The sequence below is a fragment of the Indicator indicator genome, chromosome 7 (genome assembly GCF_027791375.1).
Source record: "Indicator indicator isolate 239-I01 chromosome 7, UM_Iind_1.1, whole genome shotgun sequence".
Taxonomy (NCBI): domain Eukaryota; kingdom Metazoa; phylum Chordata; class Aves; order Piciformes; family Indicatoridae; genus Indicator; species Indicator indicator.
Genome location: NC_072016.1, coordinates 23724889 through 23749882, shown reverse-complemented (window position 1 = coordinate 23749882; position 24994 = coordinate 23724889). Strand labels below are relative to the sequence as shown.

Below are 24994 nucleotides of genomic sequence, written 5' to 3'. Positions count from 1 at the left end.
ATTGTATGAAGAAAGACTGTAATAGCACTTGCTTTTGTAGTCACTGAAGCAGCTAAAAGTATACATCTTCCTCCTGAAAACATGTCAGGAAAATGCCAGAAGGAAAAAGAAACCAAAAAGACAATATTGGCATAACAGCAAATGGGCCTCCAATAAATTTATATGGGAATGAAAAGATGGTTCCTCAACATAAAAGCACAAGATGTATAGACAGGGCCTTGGAATACGGAGGAATAGGGGTGAAAATCTTCAAGCAAATGAGTTTACTAGCATAACTCAGTCAACAGAAGTTCAGATTCTGTGATGTGGTGTCTACTGTGGGAAAAGACCAGACACAAACACCCAATTGGAATGTTCCCAACTTGTCTGATCCATCACAGAGACAAGAAGGTGGTCTCTTTTGCAGTGTGAAATTACATTATATGGTCAAAAATTCCACTCGGAAAGATTTTCATGCCCCCTCCTTCATGCAAGTTATTCCACATTCAACCATGTGAATCTCTGTTAATACAGCAAATGCAGCACCAGGCCCTTGCTGTGAAATCAGGAACCTGAATAGCTGGCATTACCACTTGGTGTGACCCGGATACCTTTCACGGTGAGGTTTTTTCACACCTTTCTCTTCCTTCCACAATGGAGTGTAAAGACACAGTGTAGTAATCCACACAGCGTGAAAATACTCAAGACAACACAAAATATTATTTAATTCTTAAAATAATGTAAAAATAAGAATTAAAATGTACCATGTGGAAAAGTGTAGAGTTGTACATTCCACTGAAGACACTTGCCTTGAACTACACACACTTTCCAATTTCTCTGAGGCGCTTGGACTTGCAAGATAGGTAGGTAATCACACATCAGTCAAAGAATTACTCTGAAAACAAACATGAGAATCAAAAATCCTCTAAACTCTTCTTCACTGAAAAAGAGAGGCACTGCATTTTTAAGCTGAATTAAGGCCGTAAAATGATGCTGGTTCATTGTGAATTTGAAGTCACCAAATGTCACAGGAGTGACATTTAACCCACTGCTTCGCTGTTAGTCCTGTAAGCCTGCTTACGGAGATGAGTCTCAATCTCCTCCCTGAAGACCAGCATTCCAAGGTGCGAGTGAGAGGCCTCGTTCATGGCTTTGGACTGGATACACATGCGATACTGCTCTGGAGTGAGTTCATCTGCACAGTGTTTCTCGTGCCAAAGGTGAAAGAGGCCAGGGACTGGTGTCCTGATCACAATAAGGTCACCGTGCAAGTACTTTCTGTAAAGGTGAACATCCTCAACACCCCAGCCTTTCACTTCCAAGTCAAAACCTCCTATAAAAACAGTATCAGGAAATGTTATTTTAACACACAGGCTAGGTGCAAAGCAAAAGGTGCATCACTCCTTGTGCAATATATTACCGTATCTGGTACGAAATTCTGGAGCAACTAAGTTCTTCATGCCCAAGCATGCCAAATTGAGGGAGTGGAACTTCCAAGCAGATCCCATCCTTTGCAGTGGAAACTGCCCAGGACACAGATCATGTACTGCTGGCTTCAAAAAGTCTTAGAACAGCATCCCAAAAATCACATTATGCATGACATCCCATGTGACAGCTGCAGAATACTGTAGACAAACCTCACTGGGTAGGCTTCTGAGTTATTTTTAGCGATCATAATGGATTTTAGCAGCTGTAAAATGAAGCAGTCATGCTCCATATGGAAAGTCCTCTCTAAAAATGCCATCAATTACTCCATAGGTGACAACTCAAAAAAGCTCTTGCCTTTCTTTCCAGGTCCATAGTGAAAATCAACCCAGGCACATGCACTATTAATTTCAGAACTCCAGAATTATGAAGTCTTAATTTAGCACGTACCCTACACATTGCAATACGACTGCTAGTAGAAATTAGCCTGCATTCAAGCCATTATACAGCACACGGGGCATGTCTTTACACCTTCTGGCAGATTATCTTCAAGATGGTCTCCTGACTTGAAGCACACCAAACTGGTCTCGGATTTAACCACATGCCACAAGGGGGTGCCAAAGCACATTTCTAAAGCCTCCAACAACTTCATTTAACTGCTCAGGTTCATTTGAAACAAAGAATTTGAATGCTTCTTGTCTATTTTATGGTTTACTTCACAGACAAGTTTTTTAAACTTGATCAATTTGCTTCAAACAGTATAAAAAGTACTAAAAAAATAAAGTATTTGTAGATGTGTAGAGTGAGATGTCGCTACTAAATATACTGTGACTTTTAACAAGCATTCATCAGATTAGACTTCAAAATCAGAAAAACTAATATAACTTATGGGTCAAACTTATCAAGAAGTCTGACTGCTGGGCTTGGGAAAATAATCAAAGAAACATATGTATTACTTTCCTGTCATTAGATAAGAACAGAGAATTAATTTAAATACGCCAACAAAATTTTTAGTGTTTCATCTTACCAACAGTCAGGAAGTCTGTCCGATATTGACAAGTCATCCCAAAGCCAAAATCCCGCCAGAAACCAGAATCCTTCTTGTGCACCTGCAGTTTTAAAACAACATCTTTTTGAAATGCAAAATACATCAAAAGCAGTACATCGCACTTGGTTTTGTAGAAAGCTAATCTCTTCTGATCAGTGCAGGGTACATGATCTCTGTGTCATGCATAGATATAGGCTTCATAATTACCTGCTGTTCACCTGACCCTTTGCCGTCTGATTCAAAATACTTGCTCGCTCTACAGTTCCACATCTACCTTTCTGCCACCACAACCTCTGTTTTCTATATGCCTGCTCAGACAAAGCAGTAGGTGTTTGGTAGACTAATGGCAAATCATCTGTTCCAAATTCTCCCATTTCTACCCAATTTTTTAAGGCCGCATTTGTCTCTTCTCTTCTGACATGAGAAGAAAAGTAAGTTTTGTTACTGTTTGAAACAGCAGAGTTGTTAGGCAGGAGCTCACTTCTCTCTACTGTGACAACCTGAGGCCACAGGGAAAAGCTTCCTGCCTACTTTCAGTAGGATCCTTGTGTCTGTTTTTCAGTATGGCTGTGTTGCACTCTCTCCTCTCCCACAAACCTGTCTACCTCAGAAGGCCCAGCTGCAATCCCAGATTTCATTTACACAGTCTCTTGAGAGTCAGGCTGGACGCTGACCACGCCATTCCATCTTCAGGCAACAAAGACCCAGAAATACAGTATGTACTTTTTTTCTGCTGAATCCCAAATTATCCTAAAAGTGATTCTCTTGAATGTTTTGGGGGTTTATTTATTAGTTTGACTAGAAGCTTCCCTAGAAGCAGTGTTTCTCATTGCAAAAGTAGGATTAAATAACCACTATAACAGTCAATGGTTCTGGCAGATATTGGATGGCACAAGTAAAGAAACAATCAGCACAGAGCAGAGCTGTCCACAGCTCTAAAAAGGCACTGGCTGAACATGTTAGCCCACCTCAAGTTATATGGCACACTTCTTGCACACTACCTTCTGGTGCTAAGGGGAACTAATCAAGCACTGGTTTGGGTTTGTTTTGTTGGGGTTTTTTTTGTTGTTTGTTTGGTTTTTTAATTTCACCACTTTCTTTGCTGGAACCTAGGTCATAAGTTGCTGCCACATTATGCCTCCTAGAAGACTGTTCTTTCAAGTCATAACTAAGCAATAGATCAGAACTACCAATTTCATTTTATGTTTTTTTTTTTTTTTTAAACATCTAGATAGAACTCCAAGAAATAGTTTTGTACTGTTTGGTAAGTTTTTCTTTGAAGTGTTTCGCCCATAATGGAGACAAATGTTTAGATACAGACTGCCAGAGCTCATAAGCTATCCCAAACAGACTGAATTTTGTTTTAATACAACCACAACTAATTCTATCCAGAATGAATCACACTGCTTACCAATTGTTGCTCCACAGGGGGTGGCATTTCTTGGTTGGCATAGACAATAGCAGGATTATAAAGGCTGAATACCACAGGATAAAAAACCTTTTTCCCTGGAAGTCAAAAGGTAAGCGTTATTCACTCTGGGCATATTTTCTGAAGGCAAGAGGAAACCAGAAATATCCTCTTTATCTACAGTATTAGCTATTAGCATTCTAAGGGAAATAAATTAAATCTAACTGCTAGGATATTCCATTTCGATACTGCATAACATCTACTAGGGTAGATACACATACGTATATTTATATATATTCTATAGACATACATTTACATACAGCAATACATACTTACATGCATATAAAATATTACATATATCACATTAGGTGACAGTGCAAAATCACTGCAATAACGTTATGTAGTGAAACTAGAAATGAACCAAGTCCAAGTAACACCTTGCATACCTCAGTTTTTTGAGATTTCCTCTTTGCACAAGCATTTAAAACCACGTACATCCTGCAGAGTCATTAAGCATCCTATTCATGCTGTGACACCAGTTCTGTGACTATTATAGAAGCCAAATCAATATTTTTCAAGGATTTCTTGCATTACCAGTGTTCTAAAGGTACTGATGACAACCCATGTGAGTATGCAACACCCTGATTTGGGCATGAACTCTTAGCACGTGAGAAGCGTTTTCAGGTCTCACTCGAAGCAACGGTGACAAGCTGTCAGTGTGAATTGTCAAGTGGTTTCTCAAACTCGCTTTCTTGTGAAAGCTCACAAGACCCTCCTCTCCACAGTTTTTCCAATTATTTATACAAGTACAGAGACAGACAAAAATAAAAGAAAATGCAAGAAACAGAATCCAAATATGAACTTTAGCATATTTTCTTGCCTGTTTATTATATGAAGAAATAGTATTTATTCATTCCAAACTGACATTTGGATAAAATGATTTCAGGCAACAACAAAACTGGAATAGGAGTAAAAAGCACCCAAACAAACGTTTGACAGGAGAAGGTCTTAACTAGCATGCTTGTTAACTAAAGAAAGATTAATCCTCTTGGCAGAAGCTTGTAGAACAAGCAAGCTTCATATAACTTAGAGATAAACAGTCAGAAAAGCTTGGGATGTAAACATGGAACATTAGCTCAGTTTCTGTAAGAGCATCAGCACAGCTCTACTGAAAACCAATTCTATGTGCTGTGTCTTGGTCATGTAAGTGTGAGAGGACATGAACAGAAATTGTTAGCGATTCAATATAACAAAACCCATCTTCCTTCCATAAGGAACATACCGGGCTCAGCGTTCAAGCGACAACTGTTGAGGAACTCAGCTGTGAAATAAACATCAACATCACAGAAGAACATCAGCACCTCGCCTTTTTCCCAGGCTCTGGCACCCATGTCAAGTCCCCGTCCTCGGTTAAACTCTTCGTTCAGAGAGATGATTGTGTAATTGTGGAAGTTAGTTTCCCTAGAAGAAAACCAGAGCCAAACCCAAAATAAAATAGGGACATACACACAAACGAAGAGACCATTTATACTTTTTCAGCATTTGACAGTAATTTCATTCCAGATTTTTTTTTTTTTGAACACTTTACATCACCAGGAAGAAAAAAAAAAACATCTGTTCCATTTACTTGTCTATTTTACATGTCAGAATTTAGCTGTTGTAAAAAGATGGGCCTCAAATTTACTGCCTAATTTCACTTTGCACTTAATTCAGAGAGATTTAAAAGGCGTTTTGGCAACTGAAATGAATTAATGCTGTATGACATTACAATGCTCTACCATCACCAAACTCATTAAGCAAAAGGCCATCTTTCTGGTGGTGCCAGCCACCATATTTCAGTCAGTTCACTTCTCCTTGCTATTTCATACCAGTAGCACACATGCCTTGACTCATCATGGAAGAGAAGTAAAGAGAGATTGGAAATGCACCCACCTGAGGAATACCTTCAAGTAAAGTGTCTGCTTCAAAGGGCAATGCTTACAGAGAACAGAATTCTGATCATGAACAGTAGCACCACTAAGATGGTAACAAACCAGATAAATGCTGAGTTTGCAGCACTGAATGTGACTTGGCTGTGAGAAGAGGACATGTCACAAGGAGCATGGCAGGCAGCAAAGAGGCCTCAGAAACAGTGGCAGCTGGGATCCAGCAAGCTAGATCCCAGGGAGGCTCTGTAAGAGGAAGGCAGAAGCACTCCTCCCTCCTTTCCTAGATGATGTCTGTGTTCACCAGGGCGACTCACTGTCACACTAAACCAGCAACAAAACAGCCTATGTCTAACATTTCATCAAGCAAAGCATGGCAGCATGGTGAGACCAGAATGATGTGCAAGCTGAGCTTATTCTTGGCTAACAGTCTCCCATCTCAGGGATGTGAGCACAAGAACTCAGTCAGACAAGTCCATCAGCTATGGGGTTACAAATGCTATTAACTGTCCCATCACTCTGGAGGCAAGAAAGCTACACTGGGAATTTTACATTCATAATACTGTAATGCTATTTGCTGAGACAGCCATGATGAAAGAGTATTTAAATTTGTTTTATTGCACAGAGTAAGCATGGGCCAAATTACCTAGTACCTAGAGGACAGAAGACAAAGCTTAACTTCTCAGACAGCCAACTTGGACTACATTCCTGTTCCTTATCTTTAAAATTAAAATTGCTTCTCCATTGAAAGAGCTATTGAAATGTACATCCTGGTTTCAAAGGGCTTGAGTTCTGATCAATCTGTTAGTATGACTTAATATTCACCACAAAATTCACCCTGTTGTTAGACATAAACTCACCCAGTGAAATAGAAACACCAAAACCACTGCTTTCGGTCTTTTTTGGCCTATAACTTGAAATTTTAGTAGCCTTATGGAGAATTTTGCAACCTAAGCTGTAAAATGCAAACAAAAAAACCCCCAGTGTTCTGTAAATAAAGCTTACTTTTCCTATTAACTGGTAATGGGCTATAAATTTATATTCTTTTAATTCTCTCATTATTTAAACAAAAGAAAGCTATTGTTTGTACTGACTGCTATTGGATTGGCACACTTACCTAGCCACGGATTCTACGATGCTTCTTACTTCAGATAGTCCATTTTGTCCAAAATACACCACTGTCAGGTGAACACGCTTATCCTGATGAATACATACATCCCTATTAGCACAAAGAAAAGCAGATAGGAATTACTTTCAACTCAACAGAAGCTTCAAGTACTTTTAAGCTATTCACTTAAAAGTACTGGCAGATTTAAGTATCCTTGTCAGACTTCAACTAGCTTCTAAAAGAAACAAAGAAAGATGTTTTTTCTTCTTTCCCCATCTTTCCCTTTTGAATAGGAAAGATCCAATACTGTGTCTCTCATTCTAACACCTTACTATATATAAACAGGAATTCAAAAGCTGACGTAAATACAAAAGCAATGTTCAAGATATGTCTCCGGGTTCACAATGACTCTGGCATTCAGTCTAAAAGGGGTTTATAGTGCAATTTGAGAATCTCAAGTTATTTTAGAAGGAATGTTTTCTCCGTGCCATAGTTTCAATTACAGCACCCCAAAGCAATTGCACACAATATTGAAATCATTAGTTCTGTTGAAAAAAAACCCCAGAAAATAAATTCATTTTGAAAACGAAGCAAAATACTGAAAATCAGCAATGAAGCTCACTATACAAGCTCATGCACCTACCTAAAGTTTTGCATAAATTGTGCAAATGCCTCAGTTCTTCCAGCAAGAGGGACAATTATGTTAATGATTGATCTAGAAATATCGACCGTTTCACTCTTCACTTTCATGAGGGGTCCAAAAGGTCGGAACAAGGTGACATGTCTGTATTCCATGCCATCCATCTTCTTATAAAACAGCTCATACTGTGTCCCCTTATCTCTTTCTGTACGATAGTAACCTGAAGAATAAGTCATATAAGTAATTTGTAAAGTCAAAGATCCCAGAAATTCTATTTCCTACATAGAAGAGGAAAATCTTTGGGGCAAAGTTTATGAGTTTTTCCTAATAACAAACAAAAATGCACAAGTCATCACCAATCAATCACCCTCCTACCCTCTTAGACTATGTCTGAGAAACAATTCTAAAGCAATTCCAGATTCCCCTGCTTCTTAGAAACCACAACAGTTTTTAATGTCCTACATCGACTTCTCAGGCAGCACTAGAATTAGGTCTTCCTGACAAAAAGTGAATTCAACTATTGCTATGGAAAAGGCTGGCTGAAATCTAGTATTGACTGCTTTTAAGTCCTTCTGTAAATACCTTCTCTTGAGCTAGTCCACAGTAAAACATGAGATCATCTGGCCAGCAATCAACAAAACACAAGCTGTGGGCAGAACAAATGGCACAATAACTCGCTTGACAAAGTCTGCAAAATCTGAAATGTGCTATCTAAAAAAATAAATGGCTGTATGATAAATGCTGGAATGCTTTAAAATTGGTTTCACTGCTGACCACTAGCTACAGTGCTTTCTATCCAATAAACACAGTGGTGTTTTACTACAGGCATGGTCCTCTAAGGACATGGGCAGAAGTTTTTTATACAGCTGTAACACGGAAAAAACAATATGAGTCCTTAGAATTACTTAGAGATATTTTATTCCTAATGCATATAAAAATCAATCCCATTCAGAACATGGTTCTTTCATTTAAGGACCAACAAACAAAGGAAGTTAAGCCAACAGCACCTCTAATTTTATGCTACAAAGAAAAAGACTGAGACTCATTTCTGCCTTTGAACTGAGCTGTGTGCTGTTAATTCCATGCCTATACTAATATGAGAGTAAGAAATGAGAGGAAAAATTCTCCAATTCTCCAACAAAAATTTTCCTTTGTTCACCCCTCCCATCTCTGCTCTCCTCTCTCACCCACAAGTAAAAGGAATATATATTAGAGATAAGAAACAAAAGCTACACCATGAACCAAACTACTTTCAGCTGAGCTGGCCACACAGATCATTGATAATTACGAATAGCTGCATATTCCCAAGTGTGATGAACACACCTGTCTTACTACCAAGCAACCAGTGCATTTCCATTCACTTGGCAAGCCTAAACTACCTCTTCTCCTGCAAATCCCCTCCCAGTCACCCACCTAGAAAGGTGTCAGGACACAGGAAAGATGAACTGCTGTGGTGACAAAATGGGTTGTATTTTGTGCTTAGTATTGACACTGTCCCTTTTGTTGTTACTGCCTTTTTTGGAACTGACGTCAACAGAGGCCAATGTGTGTGAAGGCAGCAGCCCTCAAACTTAGAACAGCTTGGTTTTGTTTGTCTATCTGAGGAACTAGAAAGTGATCTTACAGCTCTGCTTCTCTGCCTATCCCCACGTCAATAGTCGTCCATGTTCCACTATTCCCATTTGCTTCTGGCATTGAAATAAGAAGGTAAGGAATGCATACAGTACCTTGTTCCAACTTTCCTTCTATACCCCAGGCTCCCTTACAAAGTGTCCCTTCCTTAAATCTATTGAAATCCCTCCATGTTTCTCTGCTCCTGCCTCCCTTCCCAAACCAAATCCAGTTTCACACACTGATGTTCCCTTCTCCTGGTCCTGTCCTGTATCTGCAACAGCCAGTCTTTTACAGCAAGCTCCCTACTCCCTCCCAACATTCTGCTCTGTCAAGCACTATTTCTTACAGGTGAATGTGGCACCAGCAGACCTGCAGGAAATGTGGATGACCACCACACAGAGATGGGGTATAGCAGAACACGCTGATGCCTTCATACCGGAATGGCAACTGAGTCTAAGCTTTCATTTCAAATAGACCACTCAGGAAAGCATGACAGTTTCAAATCAGTAGTAATTACAAGTACAGAGAAGGGTGTTTCCAACAATGGAAGTCCACACTGTTGACAGAAACAAAGATCTTGAATCCCTGTCAATCCTTTTCTGCTCCAACCCTTTGTGTTGTGTAGTCCAGCACTCCAGCTTGAAAACAGCTTCCTGGTTACTGGAGCAGTTGAAGCACCATGGTGTTTGCACATCATGCTCTCATGCAGTATGCCACAAATACTTTGTACCCATACCCCTGTGTAAATTAGCATTTGTGATATTATATTCCCTTCTCCAGTATCCACAAGCTCCTTACAGATGAAAATACCATTTACAATATAAATAAAATTTTTAAAAGCATGTTAGAGTTGCCAGTAGCTTATCTTTAATCAAAGGATAAGCTTAGATGTCAGTTTGTAACAGAAGGCTACTGAACAGTTAAAGAAAACCCTACTGCTATCACTTTAGAAAGACCTTAATAGGCAAGTCCAAACCTGTTCAACCAAAATTCAATTGCTAGAATATAAGATTCCAAACTTTTGCATCTCGACATCCTACCAGTGCCACACTTCTTTTAAATCACATCTATATGCTCCTTGTTTTCCTTGCTATGAGCTAACGTCTATAGGTAAACTACCAATTTGAATACTTTTTATGGGCTTAAAGCTTCTATATACAGAAGTCAGAATTGAGGACAGTCAGAAAAAATAGCTCGCATCTGGTTTGCTTCTTATTGTATTTAAGTTTTTAACACTTGGGGATGACTCATGTAATAAAACCTGCTATCTCACCTTCCAAATAGCATACACTGGCTGCCATCCAAAACCGAGCTCTATAAGCAAAGAGGTAAAAAACAGCAGAAATAATTTAACAGCTGTTATTCCCAGTCCATGAAGCTTTACTCCCTGTGCAAAAGTTCTTTTTCTCACCAAACAAACTAAATATTAGGATACTGGGAATCAATTACTATCAAAGCCAAAAATTGTTCCTCTATTGCACTGAACACTACTACTTGTTTTACAACTACCAAGAAAGCATGTGGTTTATGGAATTTAAGACACATGTCCCTTTTCTTTTTTCCTTTTTTTTTTTAATTAAAAGTCTGTTGTAATACCCAGAACATTGGCCAGTTTCTGATGTTAGGCAGGACATACTAAAAGGGGTATCTCCATGACAAACAGCCCACACCATTCTATTGATGGCAAGGACTTGGGAGATTTTAACGTTAAGCCTGCAGCACTGTCATAAACAAATTTTACATGCCAAGGACATATTTTGGGTAGGGAGTCTTCTCTTGAGATTCAGGCTTAAGGATATTTTCTGGGCTTTACTCAGTTCCAACTGGAAGCACAGAGGCAGAAATGCAAACAAACAGCAGCACTCAGACTCTAATAGACCTTTATTAGAGATTAACTAATTGCTAATTAGCTTCTGAAAATATGCTAATGCTTTTGTTATCCAAAAGGTAATTTTGAATATCTATCCAACAGAAAGTCTTTTAATGTCTTGATAAAATATACCTGTTACACTGATAAACCAATTACACTGATTATAAAGTACAGAAAGCTCCTCACTGTTTTGCACCACTACTCAAGACAATGTCACAGGTTTCTGAAGAAGGAGGACTGACAGATGTAATAGTATTGTGCTCTTTCCATCTTACTTATCCTGTTTCTTCATTTTATCAAACATGTATCTCAAAGAAATCTATCTTTAATCTCTATCTTAGAATAGCAAATTCAGCAAGTAAGTTCACTGCATTCTCTAAAATCCTTGATTTGTGAAAATACGTACTTTTATTCTCTCTAGGGATACTCTTCACTCAAGGGGAACAGTGTACTTCTGTTTCGCTACTAAGAAAAAAAACCTTCAAAGTGTTTCTCACAGCATCTGCGGAACAAGACTTTTATTAAGGTCAGGGTTTTATACTGTTAATATTAGAAATTCTGGAAGTTTCATTCTGCGTTGCAGCAAAGCAAAAAAGGTAACAATGCAGCAAACACCCTTACAGAGCTAGGAAACTTGCTGATCATTACAAGAGCAAGCCAACTGAACCTTGTGAAAAATCATTTGGAGCTTTGAGAAAGTATCTTTATAGTTGCAACGCAGTCTTGCAAATCTATTTTTTTCACTTGGTGGTATTGCTGCCAGTAGCAATGATGTGGCTGTCACAGCTCTGACTAATCAGAACTCCAAAACACATTTGGTCATCACTTTGTTTTACAATAAAACCCAAAAACATCAGTTTGAATAATGCTCAAACAGATTGCTCCCTGTGATGGATTCAGCTTCCTTGTGCCTCCCTTTCCTTATGATAGAAAGCAGAAAATACCTTCGTGTAGACATCACAGAGGCTAAGCATGCAGCATAAAAAGCTCCATGAACAGTCAGATCAAGGGCACAGAGCAAAACACAAAGCAGCAAAAAGGTAGTTAGCATTCATCAGCAAGTATTTTCAAGGTTTTTGACTCCTAGAGTATTAGACCAATAAAATTAGTTGATCTAGACTACCAAGTATTTTTGAGTAATGAAGTACTGTTTTTCAGAAAAATTTATTTAGGAAATGTCTCTTTAGAATATAGAAATAACAGATTAAGTTTCAATTCTTGTCATTTGTCTGTGTTGTCACAAGTGAGTCCAATAGAGGTAAATTCTAAAATACAAGAAGTAGTATATTTCTTAATGCTTCTACAAATCAAGTCAGTGATATTCCACTGAGTGGGCAAAGATAATGTAAATGCTGGGGAAGGACCTCAGACATTCAGTGGTTACAAAGACACCACTAGGTAAAACTGTCTATAGGATAAGACACTCAACTTAGAAAGACACCAAATTCTCTAATGAATTCCTAATAAAAATGAAAGTGTGTAACACACCAAAAAAAGTGCTTTAGTCCAGCCTCTGACTTCTAGGAAAAAAGCTAGAATAATTCCCAGAACCAAACACATACCTACACAAAAGGTTAGCCTACTGAGGTAGAAAGCTAGAACTCTTCTACAATAAAAATGCCTGTTTCTAGGTTAGCTTATATTTGTGCTTCAGTTTTATGGGTAAGTTTTTGTAGATGGACATGAATTGTTAGAAAAAAAATCCTGCAAGTCAGAATAAAAGTAAAATCACTTTATCTATATTAAGCAATTATATGTTTATCCATATGATGGATATGGCTATCTATTAACTAATGAAATAATAGTTTTCACTTTTGTACTTCGCCCAAGGTTTCTCAACCTCATTTCATATTACATAAAAACCTCACCTTAGTCCTAACTGTTCGCTTATTACAAAATAATCATCAGCAAGTGAAGAGGACACAGATCTGAGTGGTAAACTTTGTTTTAACTCATGCTGACTTTTCTCTAAATCACAGAATGGTAGGGGTTGGAACGAACCGCTGAAGATCATGAGTTCACCACCCCTGTTAGAGCACAATCACCTAGAGCAAATCACCCAGGAACACATCCAGGTGAGTTTTGAATGTCTCCAGAAATGAAGACTCCACAAATGAGCAATGCTAATGCAGCAATAATTTAATTGAGCTCCTAGGTCATTCAGAGGAACTGTTGCAACTTTCATCAAATGAGGGTGCACAAACTGAGGATGCACTAGAGCCCAGTCACAGGGCTACAGGGTGTGGGATCTGCAAGTACCACTACTGGCTGGTTCCATTTCTCACCTCTCAGTTTTGGAACCATAGAACAAAACAAACAAACAGAAAAGGTGTTAATACTCAGAAGCAACTTTTTTTAGCTGGCCCCGTGTCTAAATAAGCCAGCTAAAAAAAGTTGCTTCAGCCAGCAGTATTCGCACATACACAAACACAGAATACCCACACAACCCACAATTTCTGTCAGCAACTAGCCATAGTGCTTGTTTCTAACACACCCAAATAAGCTACAGAAAAAATACTTACAGAAAAAATACTTTATGTGATGTGCATTTTTTCTACAGTTCCTGTAACCTATGCTTGAGGAAACTGCCCAGTTAAAAATACCAAACAAACAAAAAAACCCAACCAAAACAAACAAGCAAAAAACCACCCAACAAAAATGCAGTAGAGTATAAGCAGTATGTGAGACATTAAATAAAGGGCAGCTGCACTCTTAATACAAAAAGACTGCAAAAACGATTGCTTCCAGACAATATAGTTTTAAGCGAGAAGTGTACTAAAAGTCTAACACTGCACTCACTCTCTGCGTTACACTGAGACAACTGAGTGGATTCTACACCCTTCTCCATCTTCTGGAATGAAGAATACTGGCATTAAACTTTAAACACAGTAGCTGTGAAAAGCAGATACTTGGTGCACTACAGACTAATTACATCATCTTGGAAGAACTGATTATTTCAAGGCCAACAGTACCTTTTCTCCAGCATGTGTTTGCTTAATAGTGCAGACATCAGTACTGCTGAGATCCAGAATCCCTTTTACAGTAATGCTCTTATAACATGGTCCAAATTTTTTTTTTTAATGGCAGCATGAATCATATTTAATACTGTAAATATAAAAAAAAAGAGGTACAAGGGCAGCTTCCAGTAATACTTACCCATTACTGTACCTTGAAAGCTGACTTCTCCAGGAGTTATCACTAACACATCTTTTAAAGGTGTCACTACTTTTTTTATTTATATAACAATGCGTTCAGGGTTGCACAGCTTAGCAAGTTCCGTGACTAGCATATCACGAAGAGTCTTTCAGGACACCAAGTTTTTCAGCTGACATGACCAGAACATGTTAGCCTAGCAATGCTCTCCCCTCCAATACCACTATGCCTGCTCTAGAAGAGTCAAAACCCTGAATAGTAACTTAAAGTGGCATAGAGATGAGTGAAGAAAAAAAAACACTCTGTAGCTTCATACTGAATAGCTCAACTGCACTGAACAAGGGAGATAATCAATTTCTCCCTCCCACTGCCACCAGTTTCACTGAAAGTCTTTCAGATATTTATAACCATGAGCAGTTGTGTCATACTGACTTCAGCTAGAATCAGTTATGAATCTCTATTTTAAGTGGTTACAACTTGCCCTGTATGCTTCCTTTTGGTAAAATTTTCTTCTGAAATGGATTTTTTGCTCCCTAAACAAAACACAACATAATGCAGTGCAATATTCTCCTCATCAGAAGTTAATTTCCTTACTGTGAAATTTCTGTTCATGACTATATTCAAGTAGGTGAAACATGTAAAAATATAAATACCATTAAAGGCCTTTTGTGACATTCTGTTAACTGTCTGGAAAGCATTTAATAAACATACCTTCTATGAAATCATTTTCACTATACAGATGCCTCTCTCCTATTCCATCATCTTCATCTTGTCCATCTTCTTCATCTGGATTATTGATAACTTCTAGGCCAGCCTCAATCACTTCCACCAATTCGTCTCTTTTATCCTTTCTAACAGGTTTCTCTTCTGGATGCCGAGTGAGTCCCATCTCCAACTGGAATACTTTCATGGATGTAAAGCTTTCAAATGGAATGACACCATATTCACTAGGCAGTTTGGCCCCCATGCTCACCTCAGCTTTGTCAATCTGGGAATGAAGAAATTCTAGGAGATCATTGGATGCTTGTTCTTTGGTGCCCTGGTAGTTCATGCCATTGACCCTGGGGGTCTTTTTTTCTTGTAGGGATTTCAATTTATCACTCATTTCCTGAAGCTCTTGCTTTAACTGGGCAATCTGACGTTTCAGACTAGTAGCTCGATTTTGATAATGCTCTTCTTGTTCCTGCAAGAGAGCTTGGTAATATTCTTTACCCATGTTTTCACCTACAACACCAGGCAGAGATCCATTACCATCTGATTGTGGAGCACACTCGAGCAAATACATGAGCAAGACCAGACTAAATAGTAAAGCAAGGCCCACTAATAGCCAGCGAGTCCTGGCTTGAATTACTAAGCCTCTTCTGGGCATTCTCATATTATTTCCGTTTCCAATCCAAAAAGATGACTTATCTGCTCGTGCCTTCCAGGCAACATCACCCCAGAGTTCAAACCTTAGAGAGAGAAAGCGTGGCCACAATAGTTACTACCAGTTTTAATAAAGTAGTTGATGAGCAGCTTTCAGCCTTTGCCTTAATCAAGTGCCATTGCAGAGAGATGAATCTGACGTTCCTATGTCATCCATAACCATCAACTGTAAATTTGATTGACGCCATACAATTTATTCAGGATTTCCTACCCCAAACAAAAAACCCTGCAGAGATGGAGGAGGATCCAGCAAGGAGTCATATTTCCATTTCCTAACTTAACCCTAGACAAAGGGTTTTAGCTTATTTCAAGTTCAGTGAGGAAAGTCTGGAAAAGTAACTTTAAAAGCTTTGAGCCAAGAGCAACTTTTCCCCCCTAGTATGCACAACTCAGAAAAGCGTACAGTTTAGTAACAGTAATTTTCATTTGCTGATCTAACTTTTCCTCTGGCACTTGAGTATTTTATTCCACTTCCCATCCTTTCCTTGGAATCTGCAGTTTGAGTCAGCAAAATGACAGAACCTAAAATTAAAAGAAAGGTGCATATTAGAATTTCCAAATCACTGGCTGCATTGTACACACATGAATAAAATACATGGATGCAAAGAATTGCTGGGGTAATGGTGGGAAAAGCAAAAAGAAAATGTGCTTCTTTCCACTGCATTACCAGTCTGCAATTCCCTTTGACATAGTGTCTGAAAGACAGCAATATGAGCACTGGAATGAAATATATTTTTCATATAGCTAGCTGAAGCAGTATGAGTTCTTCTAGTCTCATCAAGTTTTATTTGTTTGTCCCCTATTCCTTCTTGGGTTTTTGTTTTCTTTTCCACTGTGGGAAGAAAAAAAACACCAACAAACCCCATGACTTTCCTACTCCTCTAAACTTAAAAAAAAAAAAAATTAAAAATGCCAAGAACTATTTTGAAGCAGTATCTTACATTTCCATTCACCTTTACTTTAAGTAAGTATCTTATGGAGTAATTGTTCGCTCATGAATAAGGTATTGTAGATTTAAATATCAAAGTTCACAGAAGCGGCATGTCAGCCCAAGTAAAATTCAACAGGAATACAAATTCACCCTCCAATTCCTGACTGATACAACAAAGCCTTGGATTATCCATTGACTAACACTTCCACCTTTTGATTTGGGTAGGCAAGTGTGAAGAGACATTGGCTGTTTGCATGGGTTACCCTCTCACAAAGCTGATTAAATTGGCTCAGAGTTAAAAAACACACTTAGGCAAGAGGGGGGACACCAAATACCCTACTCAGCAACCGCAGTCAACAAAACAATGAGCAAAGAGCTAAAAAGTAAACTCAACAATGTTAGTCAACATTTTAGGATCCATAAAATACTTTTGTTTAAAACTTGGTTGTACAAACTAAGTGAAACACATTAAAGTTTATTCAGGGATCTATTAGCTCTACGTCCATTTTGACTGTGTTGTATAATTATTGTTTGATGGAAGTTCTGGGACTTGGCAGCTTCAATACGCTTACTAAACTAGAAAAAAAATTGCTCACTCCAATAGTCCTCATATATGGGTTGGACAGATTGTTATCTAACACCACCAGCAACCATGAACCCCATCTTCTTCCATCCTTGCAAGTCAACCACAATGCCATGGTACCCTCCATGGATTTATAATAACCACTTCACAATGCTTCTCCCTGCATAAGACCTTGTGACATTTCACCCTTCCAGCATCAGGATATTGCTTTAGTGAAAACCAGGTACCTTGTATAAGTGGTATCATGATATTCAGCATCCACATTTGCATGAAGCTCCAACTACAAGGTCTGAAAGATTAAGTAATTTATTCATACCACCAACATCAAGGCCTGTGGTAGCTGATCCTAAGTCTGCGTGCATATCACACACAGTTTTGCAAGAGCTGCACACCTTGAAGTTGTCCAGCAGAAGTCTACAGGACTGCTTGAAGCAGTTCAGCATTTCCAGTGCTGAAGTCCCTGTCAACGACTCTGTTCTAATAAATTAGATCCATTATGTAGAAATTGTTACTAAAGCAGCTTAAAGGCAATAGTTACCTGAAACTAAGTATTTTCGAACTCAAAGCTACTGGACAGTCTGGTACAAAATAAGTAACAGTTTTATCAACTGAATTATAGTGACATACTTTTAAGTCAAAAATAACACAGAATTTAGTCACTCCTCACTGTATAAACACGACATGAAATAAATGCGAGCTAAATGCCTACAAAGTGATCAACACCAGATGTATCCTCAGACTTAATGACCAAGGACCAGATGTAGAGAATCAAGTGAGACAGGAAAGACACCCCAACATCAGTTTACAGAAATTATGTAATATCATCCCAAACTGTTAGAACAAAGTTTGCTGTATTTTTTCCTCAGATTTCTTCCTGAAATCTTATTTTATTAAGACTGCGAGAGATGAAGCCATGATTGATAACAAAGAATCACACATTTCATTAAGCCTAGATAAATGCTACACTGTACTAAAGCTACTCCGTGCAGAAGCTGACCCATCTTAGAGAAGTCAAGGCATACTGAGAAATGATCAAACTAACCAATGTATAAAATATTGATGAATCCAGTCCCAATCATTTTTCACTGCACAGCCTTATTACTGCTGTCAAGAACAGCAGCATCACTGCATACACAGACACTGCTACCATACCACTACAGAAAGCAGCTCTTCAATGGTTTTGGTATTGAGGACACAGTAGGGAACAAATATGAGTCTTAGAGCTCAGCAGGATATGCAGAAGAGAACTTAATGTTTTTCCTTTACCTTTCTCCTCACTTCACAGGATAACTAAAGACAAGGAAAGCTTGTACAAAAACACATGAGCTGATGTATCTAGTTAAGACTGTAGTTAAGAGATTACTTGGGCTACCACAGTACAGTCTGGTAACAGGTAGTACTGGCAGCTGCAAACCACAACCAGATTTGGTTTACCACTGAACCTCCGACTTAAAAGCCACTCAACCTCCTACCACCATAAGCCTTAAACAATCAGTAACTCTGAAGTGATAAACAAGCATTCCTAAAACTGCTACATTAGCTTAGTAGTTCTTTATTCAGTTCTTGCTTCAATAATAAATTGCCTTGTGTTCACCTTTGATGAGTCACTAAATTTCCTTGGGTTTCATTCAAGACTGAGAAGTAAGTGACAACAGATTTCCTGATGGGGTGTCAAGAGGACACAATGTACCAGGAGATGATGTTTTCCTCAGACAATAGCAAGAGGTAGTGAAAGAACAGCTCTGTTTTTAACTTTAACTGTGGCCAAATATACATCATTATGGATGGATTAAGAAATTCAGCATGCCTCCACACGGACTCTCAGCTTGCACTGCATCACCAAGGCAAGAACAAAAGATTATGAACAACTGCAGATTTCTGAACCTTCCTACTGGCAGTTCACCTATTTACACTGGAGGGCTATTTTGTGAGCACTGCCTTAAGGGGTGCTCGGGGAAGAGAAACAATGAGCATTTCTGAATCAATGGAAACTACATGGTGGGCCCTGGGGAGCACACTGGTTCTTTTCCTTCTAGGCTCTAATTATTCCCTCATTAGTTGAAACCCTTTTCTAGTGAGCTAGTGACAATCTTATTAATAAGGCAATCTCTTTAAACAGAGATAGGCCTTGCCTATTTATCTTTGACAGTTTTCATGCAACATCATAAAGAAGAGCCACTACAGTTTCACTATGGCCTTTAAAGGCTGGGAAACTTTGTGCAATCAGTTATGTTACACAAAAACTTTAAATTGCACATGGAGAGCTGAAGGGGTGATATAGTTTGCTAAAGCAGTAGAGACTGAGCCAATCTGAACAGCTCTTTTCTCCCCCAGTATTCTGCTGAGAAGAGTCATCATAAAGGAGTCAGACAGATTGAATCTTGTATTCTGCAAGGAGTGAAGCCAGTAAGAATCTTAATTTTCATCCCATCAGAAAAGGAGAGTTTACAAGCCCTCTATTTCACTATCCTCTCTTTTCAGAAAAGCACTAGTGTTGCATATTTACAACCCAAATTTGATACGAATTAGGTCTGGCATAGCACTGTTCCAGGAATTCCTGCAACTTCTTCCAGGCTGTAGAAGATGACTACAAGAGAAAACATGGTGTGAAATCCCAGAATTAGCAAAAGCACTCAAGAATCACAAAAGGAAAATTCATTCAGTTTCACATAGTACATTCTGAAGTTTATAAAAAAGAGCAATTAGATTACTTGGAAATCAGTAAACACACAGAAGTTCCTGGGAACAGCATTTCAGTGTTCAAACGTTAAGTTTGAAATTCTTAAATTACACATGCTGACATTTTACTTCAATTCTTAAAAAGTCTGCTTTCAATGCTCTCTACGATCTCCAAAGAACAAGACATGTGAGGCTTTTCAGTGCTTATGAAGAACAGCGAGTTTTCCAGAAGCAACCGGTTGTTTCTTTTTGCATTTTCCAGGGCCTTATGTATATTCAACTATGGAAATGTTTCTGTTCCTTAAAAAAGAAGTCATTGATTCTCTAAGCACAAGGGAGTAGACCAGCATACTAATTGAAAATACTTTTAAATTTGTTTTTATTATATTAGCATTCTGTTTTGGTTCCTTGTTGTAAAGGATGAGTATGTCTTTGTAAAGAAGGGAAACATTCACACTTAAAGCAATGACCTAATTCAGTATGCACTTGGCTTCATGCCAAACTGCACAGACATTCATTTTAGCAAGTTCTACTTCAGATATGTCCTTTTCATCTAGCATGCCGTACATGGTCACAGTTTAGCTGCTTATGAAATTCCAGATGATTTTCATAGTTATTTTATTGTTCATAATTTTACACAGATGCCACAGATATTCAGTATCTTAACCCCCCCTCCACAGACATAGTCCTCTTCTTGGCAAGTTACATACTGAAAACACAAGGTCCAATATCATCCCTTGAGCATGCCTTCTTATTCTGAAGAGCACCACTGAAAACAGGAACACTGCACACAGTTATTTTCTCACATGCTGAAACAGATGCAAAACAAGCTGGCCATCTTTGCTGTCATAGACAATCTTTGCACAAACCAGTCAGAAACCTCAAATCATACCTCAGCTATGCAGAAATACATCATCCCTGCTTAGACAGTTTGCTGAGCTATATAGATTCTGAAGAGACACAAGAAAAATTCAGGGTTTTATTATACATTTCTAGTCAAATGAGCACCAGCCAGATTTTTCAGATGTTGGGAATGTTAATAGAAAGGGAAGAGCAAAGAAGCGAAAAATATCCAAGACTTAGGTACTGTAGCTCTCACTTTCCACAGAAAACTAACCTTTATTCTCACACTCACTGGACTGACTAAATATAGCATGTTCTATTGCAGTTCCACCATTTATTTTCAACCACAGCTCTGCCTCCCAGGCACACGTGCACACACACGCACCACTGAACAGGAAAAAAGTTGAAAACCGCTATCAATTTATGTAAAGAAGATCTACATTCAAGAAAATCAACAGGAAAGTGAAAATAAAAATAGTTTAGACCTTACTGGTTTAATAATAAAACCTGAAGAACTTTTAAGCTGTGCTCACACCCATCATAACCACTGCCAACAGTAAATCAATTGCACCTGGTACAAGCGGCAGCTTTATTTTGGCATTAGAGCATAATATATCTTTCCACTTCATCACAACATGCAAGCTTAGTTGATAAGCACAGAACTGCAGCTTTGCTACTCACATTATCTAACTGACACTAAAGTGATTTTTTCTTTCAGTTACCTCTTCCCTACTTTCCCAGCATTCCCATGCTCATGTGAACAATACTATCTAAGACAAAGAAAGAGCAGACACCAACACTCACCAACAGGACAGAGCAGCCTATGCATGTTACAGTGATGGTTAAAACCATCACAATGCAGAAAGTTATTTTTCCAGACACTAAACCAGAAGCCCAAGAGTTAAAGACACCAAAACAATGAGACATCTGCCTTGGGAGACTACATAACAGAATCAGCTCTCCATCAAGTCTAACTCAACCCCAAAATCTGTGATCCTTAATTCTTACCAGCTGATCAGCTCCCCTTGATTGACAAATATGAAAAATGGCTGCATTCAGCTCATGTTCATCAGTTAGGTGGCAGACTCCAAGCAGTACCAGCGCTCTTCTCTGTCACTGCAGCCAGCCTCACCTGGCTGCTCACAAGCTAACAACCCAAGATAATGCTGAGCTATCAATTTAGCACTATTCCTATTCACTTGGGGTTTGGGATTTTGTCTCCCTCAGCTTTGTTTCAAACTCCCATTGGTAAACACTGCCAAGGCTAAAGTCCCACGGTGGGGCAGGGGGACAACAATGACTGCACACTGATCACTTCAGTTTTAATTATAGACAGCAACCCACCACACAGTCAACAACAGAACCACTGTGTACATTATGAACAGCCTGTGACGAATTATAAATTGCTCAAGCAGATATGCAATAGGTAATTTCAGGTATCTGTTTAGTTCCTCAATAGGAAAGGGGAAAAAAAAAATCATGCCTTCAGCACAAGGATCACAGCACTACTCATAGTACACTAGGAACAAATAGCTCAGGCATGGGAAAAAGTTACTTCAGTGATGGGTGACAGCAGTCACAGGATTTATTGCTCAAAAAATGCTATTCCCTATGCAACCAGTTTATTTTACAAAAGCAGAATCTTATTTCTGATAGCAGAAATACTATGTTTAAAAAAAAAAAATTAAAACTATCCCTCCACAAGTTTCCACCATCATATTAGAGACTTCAGTATACAGGGAAAATGCAGGGTTTCTTACCTCCTTTCTTCATTCAGTAACTCTTAACACGAGAGAGAAACTTCAGCGATAAGAAATTCTGCCTTTTTCCAGATCAGATCCTGTTTATAACTTTTCAGGAGATGCCACTGAAGCAGCAAATTTTATCCTAACCTTCCTTAAGAAAACACACAAAAGAGCAGGATTTCATTTTAATAGTGAAGTTCAACCATCAAAAGATCAAGTCTTCTTAGGCTTGACGATCTTTTTACAGCCTTCCCAAACCCTCCCCTGCAATTTCTGCCTCACTTTAAATCAAGCTCACTGGCATGTTTTTTCAGTAGCAACACTGACCATCAGGGCGATGCAAAGGACTCATCCTGCCTGCCCCTGCACCACATACCCCTTCCTTACTCCCCACATACAAGACCAAATGATAAATCAGCATCCCAAGCCAACAAAATTGGAAGTCACATGGTTTAATGGTCTCTGTTCTCAGAAAAAGAAAGCAGAAGGTGATAACCAACAACCTAGAGATGGTGCTATTTTTGCCATAGTAGTCCTTGGAAAAAAAGTCATCATGCTGTCATCCTCAAATGAGGGAAACAACAACTGCACTGAAATACAATTCTTACATCACCTACTGTGAAATAACAAGGGGAAAAAATGCCTTTTGCTGAAGCAGTTTTATCTCCTTTAAGTTACAGAAGTAGGCAAGTTATCAGTTGTCCCAAAATTTGTTGCTCCTACTGAAACCTAAATCCATTACACAGTTAAGCAGACAAATGAAAGAATAACATTATTCACATTATTTACTTTATGCCTAATCCAAAGTAAGCAATGAGTTTATGAATAGGAGCCCCGCTTTGGCTTCGTAGAAGTCAGAGCAAGCCCGTTTGTCTGGAAACTGCTGCAGTGAAATTGGAACTTGAAACCTGATCAGCTCCACCTTAACTCTGCTAGTCGGTATTATCCCATTTCAGATAAGGCCAGGAAACAGAAGACAGCTCACAGTGGCTTTACTGTTTTTATGAAAAGAGACATCTGCTTGGCAAGACAGAAGCTAGGTAAAATGTTCTAGGTAAGACTAGCTGAAGAGTTTTGTTTGCTTGCCTACTTGTTTTAAAATTATCATTGGATAGCTATCCTGAAAGACTCACTACCTCCAGCTTCTATAAGATAAACAACTTTTCTATTTTACACACCTTTTCCTATAGTTTAAACTGTTTAGCTTGTGGGTTTCTGCACTGCTGTAGGCACTATTCCTCTTTCTAAATTTGGCAAACCCCCCACAAACTCCAAACTTTGAGAACAAGTCTTCTTCCCCTTATTGTAAGGGAATTAAAGTAACAGCAGCATTACATGACTACACTTACTTTGCCTACCCAATTGGTTGCTAAAGCTCAGCCTAGAAACAGGAACAAACATAAAAGTAGCTACCTTAGTACAATTATAAGGGAAGCACTTTCTCCTGGTACTCCTAACACCTTGTAAGCAATGTTGTTTTTTACACGAGCATTAGGTAAGTATCTGATCTACTTTTACCACATGCTTTGCAATTCCCTTATCAACAACATACTCTCCATCAAGGACTGCATAAATTATATAGGGAACTGTATGGCAGCTCAGTGGGCTCCTGTTCCAGAGCACACCACACCAGTTGGTGACAGTACTCAGGCCTGCCCAGTGAAGGCTGGCAGAACCTCCGAATAGTGCGTATAGCACTGCCCACAGTCAAGGGTAAAAAGATGTTGCATACTTAAGTAAAGGAGAATAGTTTAAACAAAACTAAATTACAGTTCTTAGAGCAACTTTAGCTTATATTCCAAGATTCACAGTAGTCTGTTAGAGCACACACAGCAAAATATTTATGCTCCTGTCAGTATTACAGGGAAACAGCTGCAGCAAGACCAAACAAAACTTACCATGCCCTTACTCTTTTGCACAGGAAAACAGTCTGATTTGTAAGGACAGAAAAAAACAGTTGCACTTGAACTGCATCACCTCATAGTGAATAAGGAAAGGTAAAATAATCTTTAGACACCTGAAGGGACTAAACATCTTAAAAGGCCCCAGTTAAATATTTCCCCTATACAAAACAAATATGCTCCAGCAAAATGCAACAGAACAGTAAAATTAACTACTGATGCTAGCTCACTCAGATGCATAGCATTTGCACAGCATGCCTACATTCTCACTGAGGCCATTTTGCATTCATTAAAAAACCCAAACACTGAGGATGACTCAACTGTCCATTGTAGAAGTGGCAGCAAGCAAAACCAGAGCTCAGAATGCTGTGGCTTTCCTATAATTGCTTCACCTAAGCATCACGTCCAACTACATTCTCAGAATAAAAACATCTCCTGTTTTCTCACATTCCTCTAATTATCATCTGGCTCTTTATGTGTGGAGATAACATAATTGCCATACCCTGAGCATAGTGAAAATATATATGCCCATATATGTAAAGTCTTTTTTTTTTTAATGTTAGTTGTCATCCAAGTTAATGCACAGAGCCAGTGGGAGATTTCCATTGTGGGAGGTGAGGAAAGAGATCACAACTCCCCTTTTCTTACACTTGTAAAACAAATCTGAAAATGTTGTAGAACAAATCAGATTCCCTTTGAGGGTTCTCAAAAGTAAAA

The 24994-nt window shown here is 38.7% G+C and overlaps 1 protein-coding gene across 1 annotated transcript; it reads right to left on the bottom strand.

Annotated features, from left to right (window-relative positions):
• Positions 1–1019: 1019 nt before the first annotated feature.
• On the bottom strand, positions 1020–15545 carry CSGALNACT2 (chondroitin sulfate N-acetylgalactosaminyltransferase 2). The gene is made up of 7 exons (XM_054382411.1): positions 14882–15545; positions 7537–7753; positions 6903–7004; positions 5143–5321; positions 3864–3958; positions 2432–2513; positions 1020–1312 (listed from the first exon to the last, which is right to left on the bottom strand). The coding sequence occupies exons 1-7, from the start codon at positions 15543–15545 to the stop codon at positions 1020–1022; spliced, it is 1632 nt and encodes a 543-aa protein (XP_054238386.1).
• Between the last annotated feature and the right edge of the window lie 9449 nt (positions 15546–24994).

Bases quoted from the DNA above. Each gene is read 5' to 3' on its own strand.
- CSGALNACT2 (XM_054382411.1), bottom strand. From the start codon at position 15,545: ATGAGAATGCCCAGAAGAGGCTTAGTAATTCAAGCCAGGACTCGCTGG. The intron at 7,754-14,881 runs GTATGTTTATTA...CTTATTCTTCAG, and splicing joins TGAAAATGATTTCATAGAAG to GTTACTATCGTACAGAAAGA. The intron at 2,514-3,863 runs GTAAGCAGTGTG...TTAAAACTGCAG, and splicing joins CCCCTGTGGAGCAACAATTG to GTGCACAAGAAGGATTCTGG.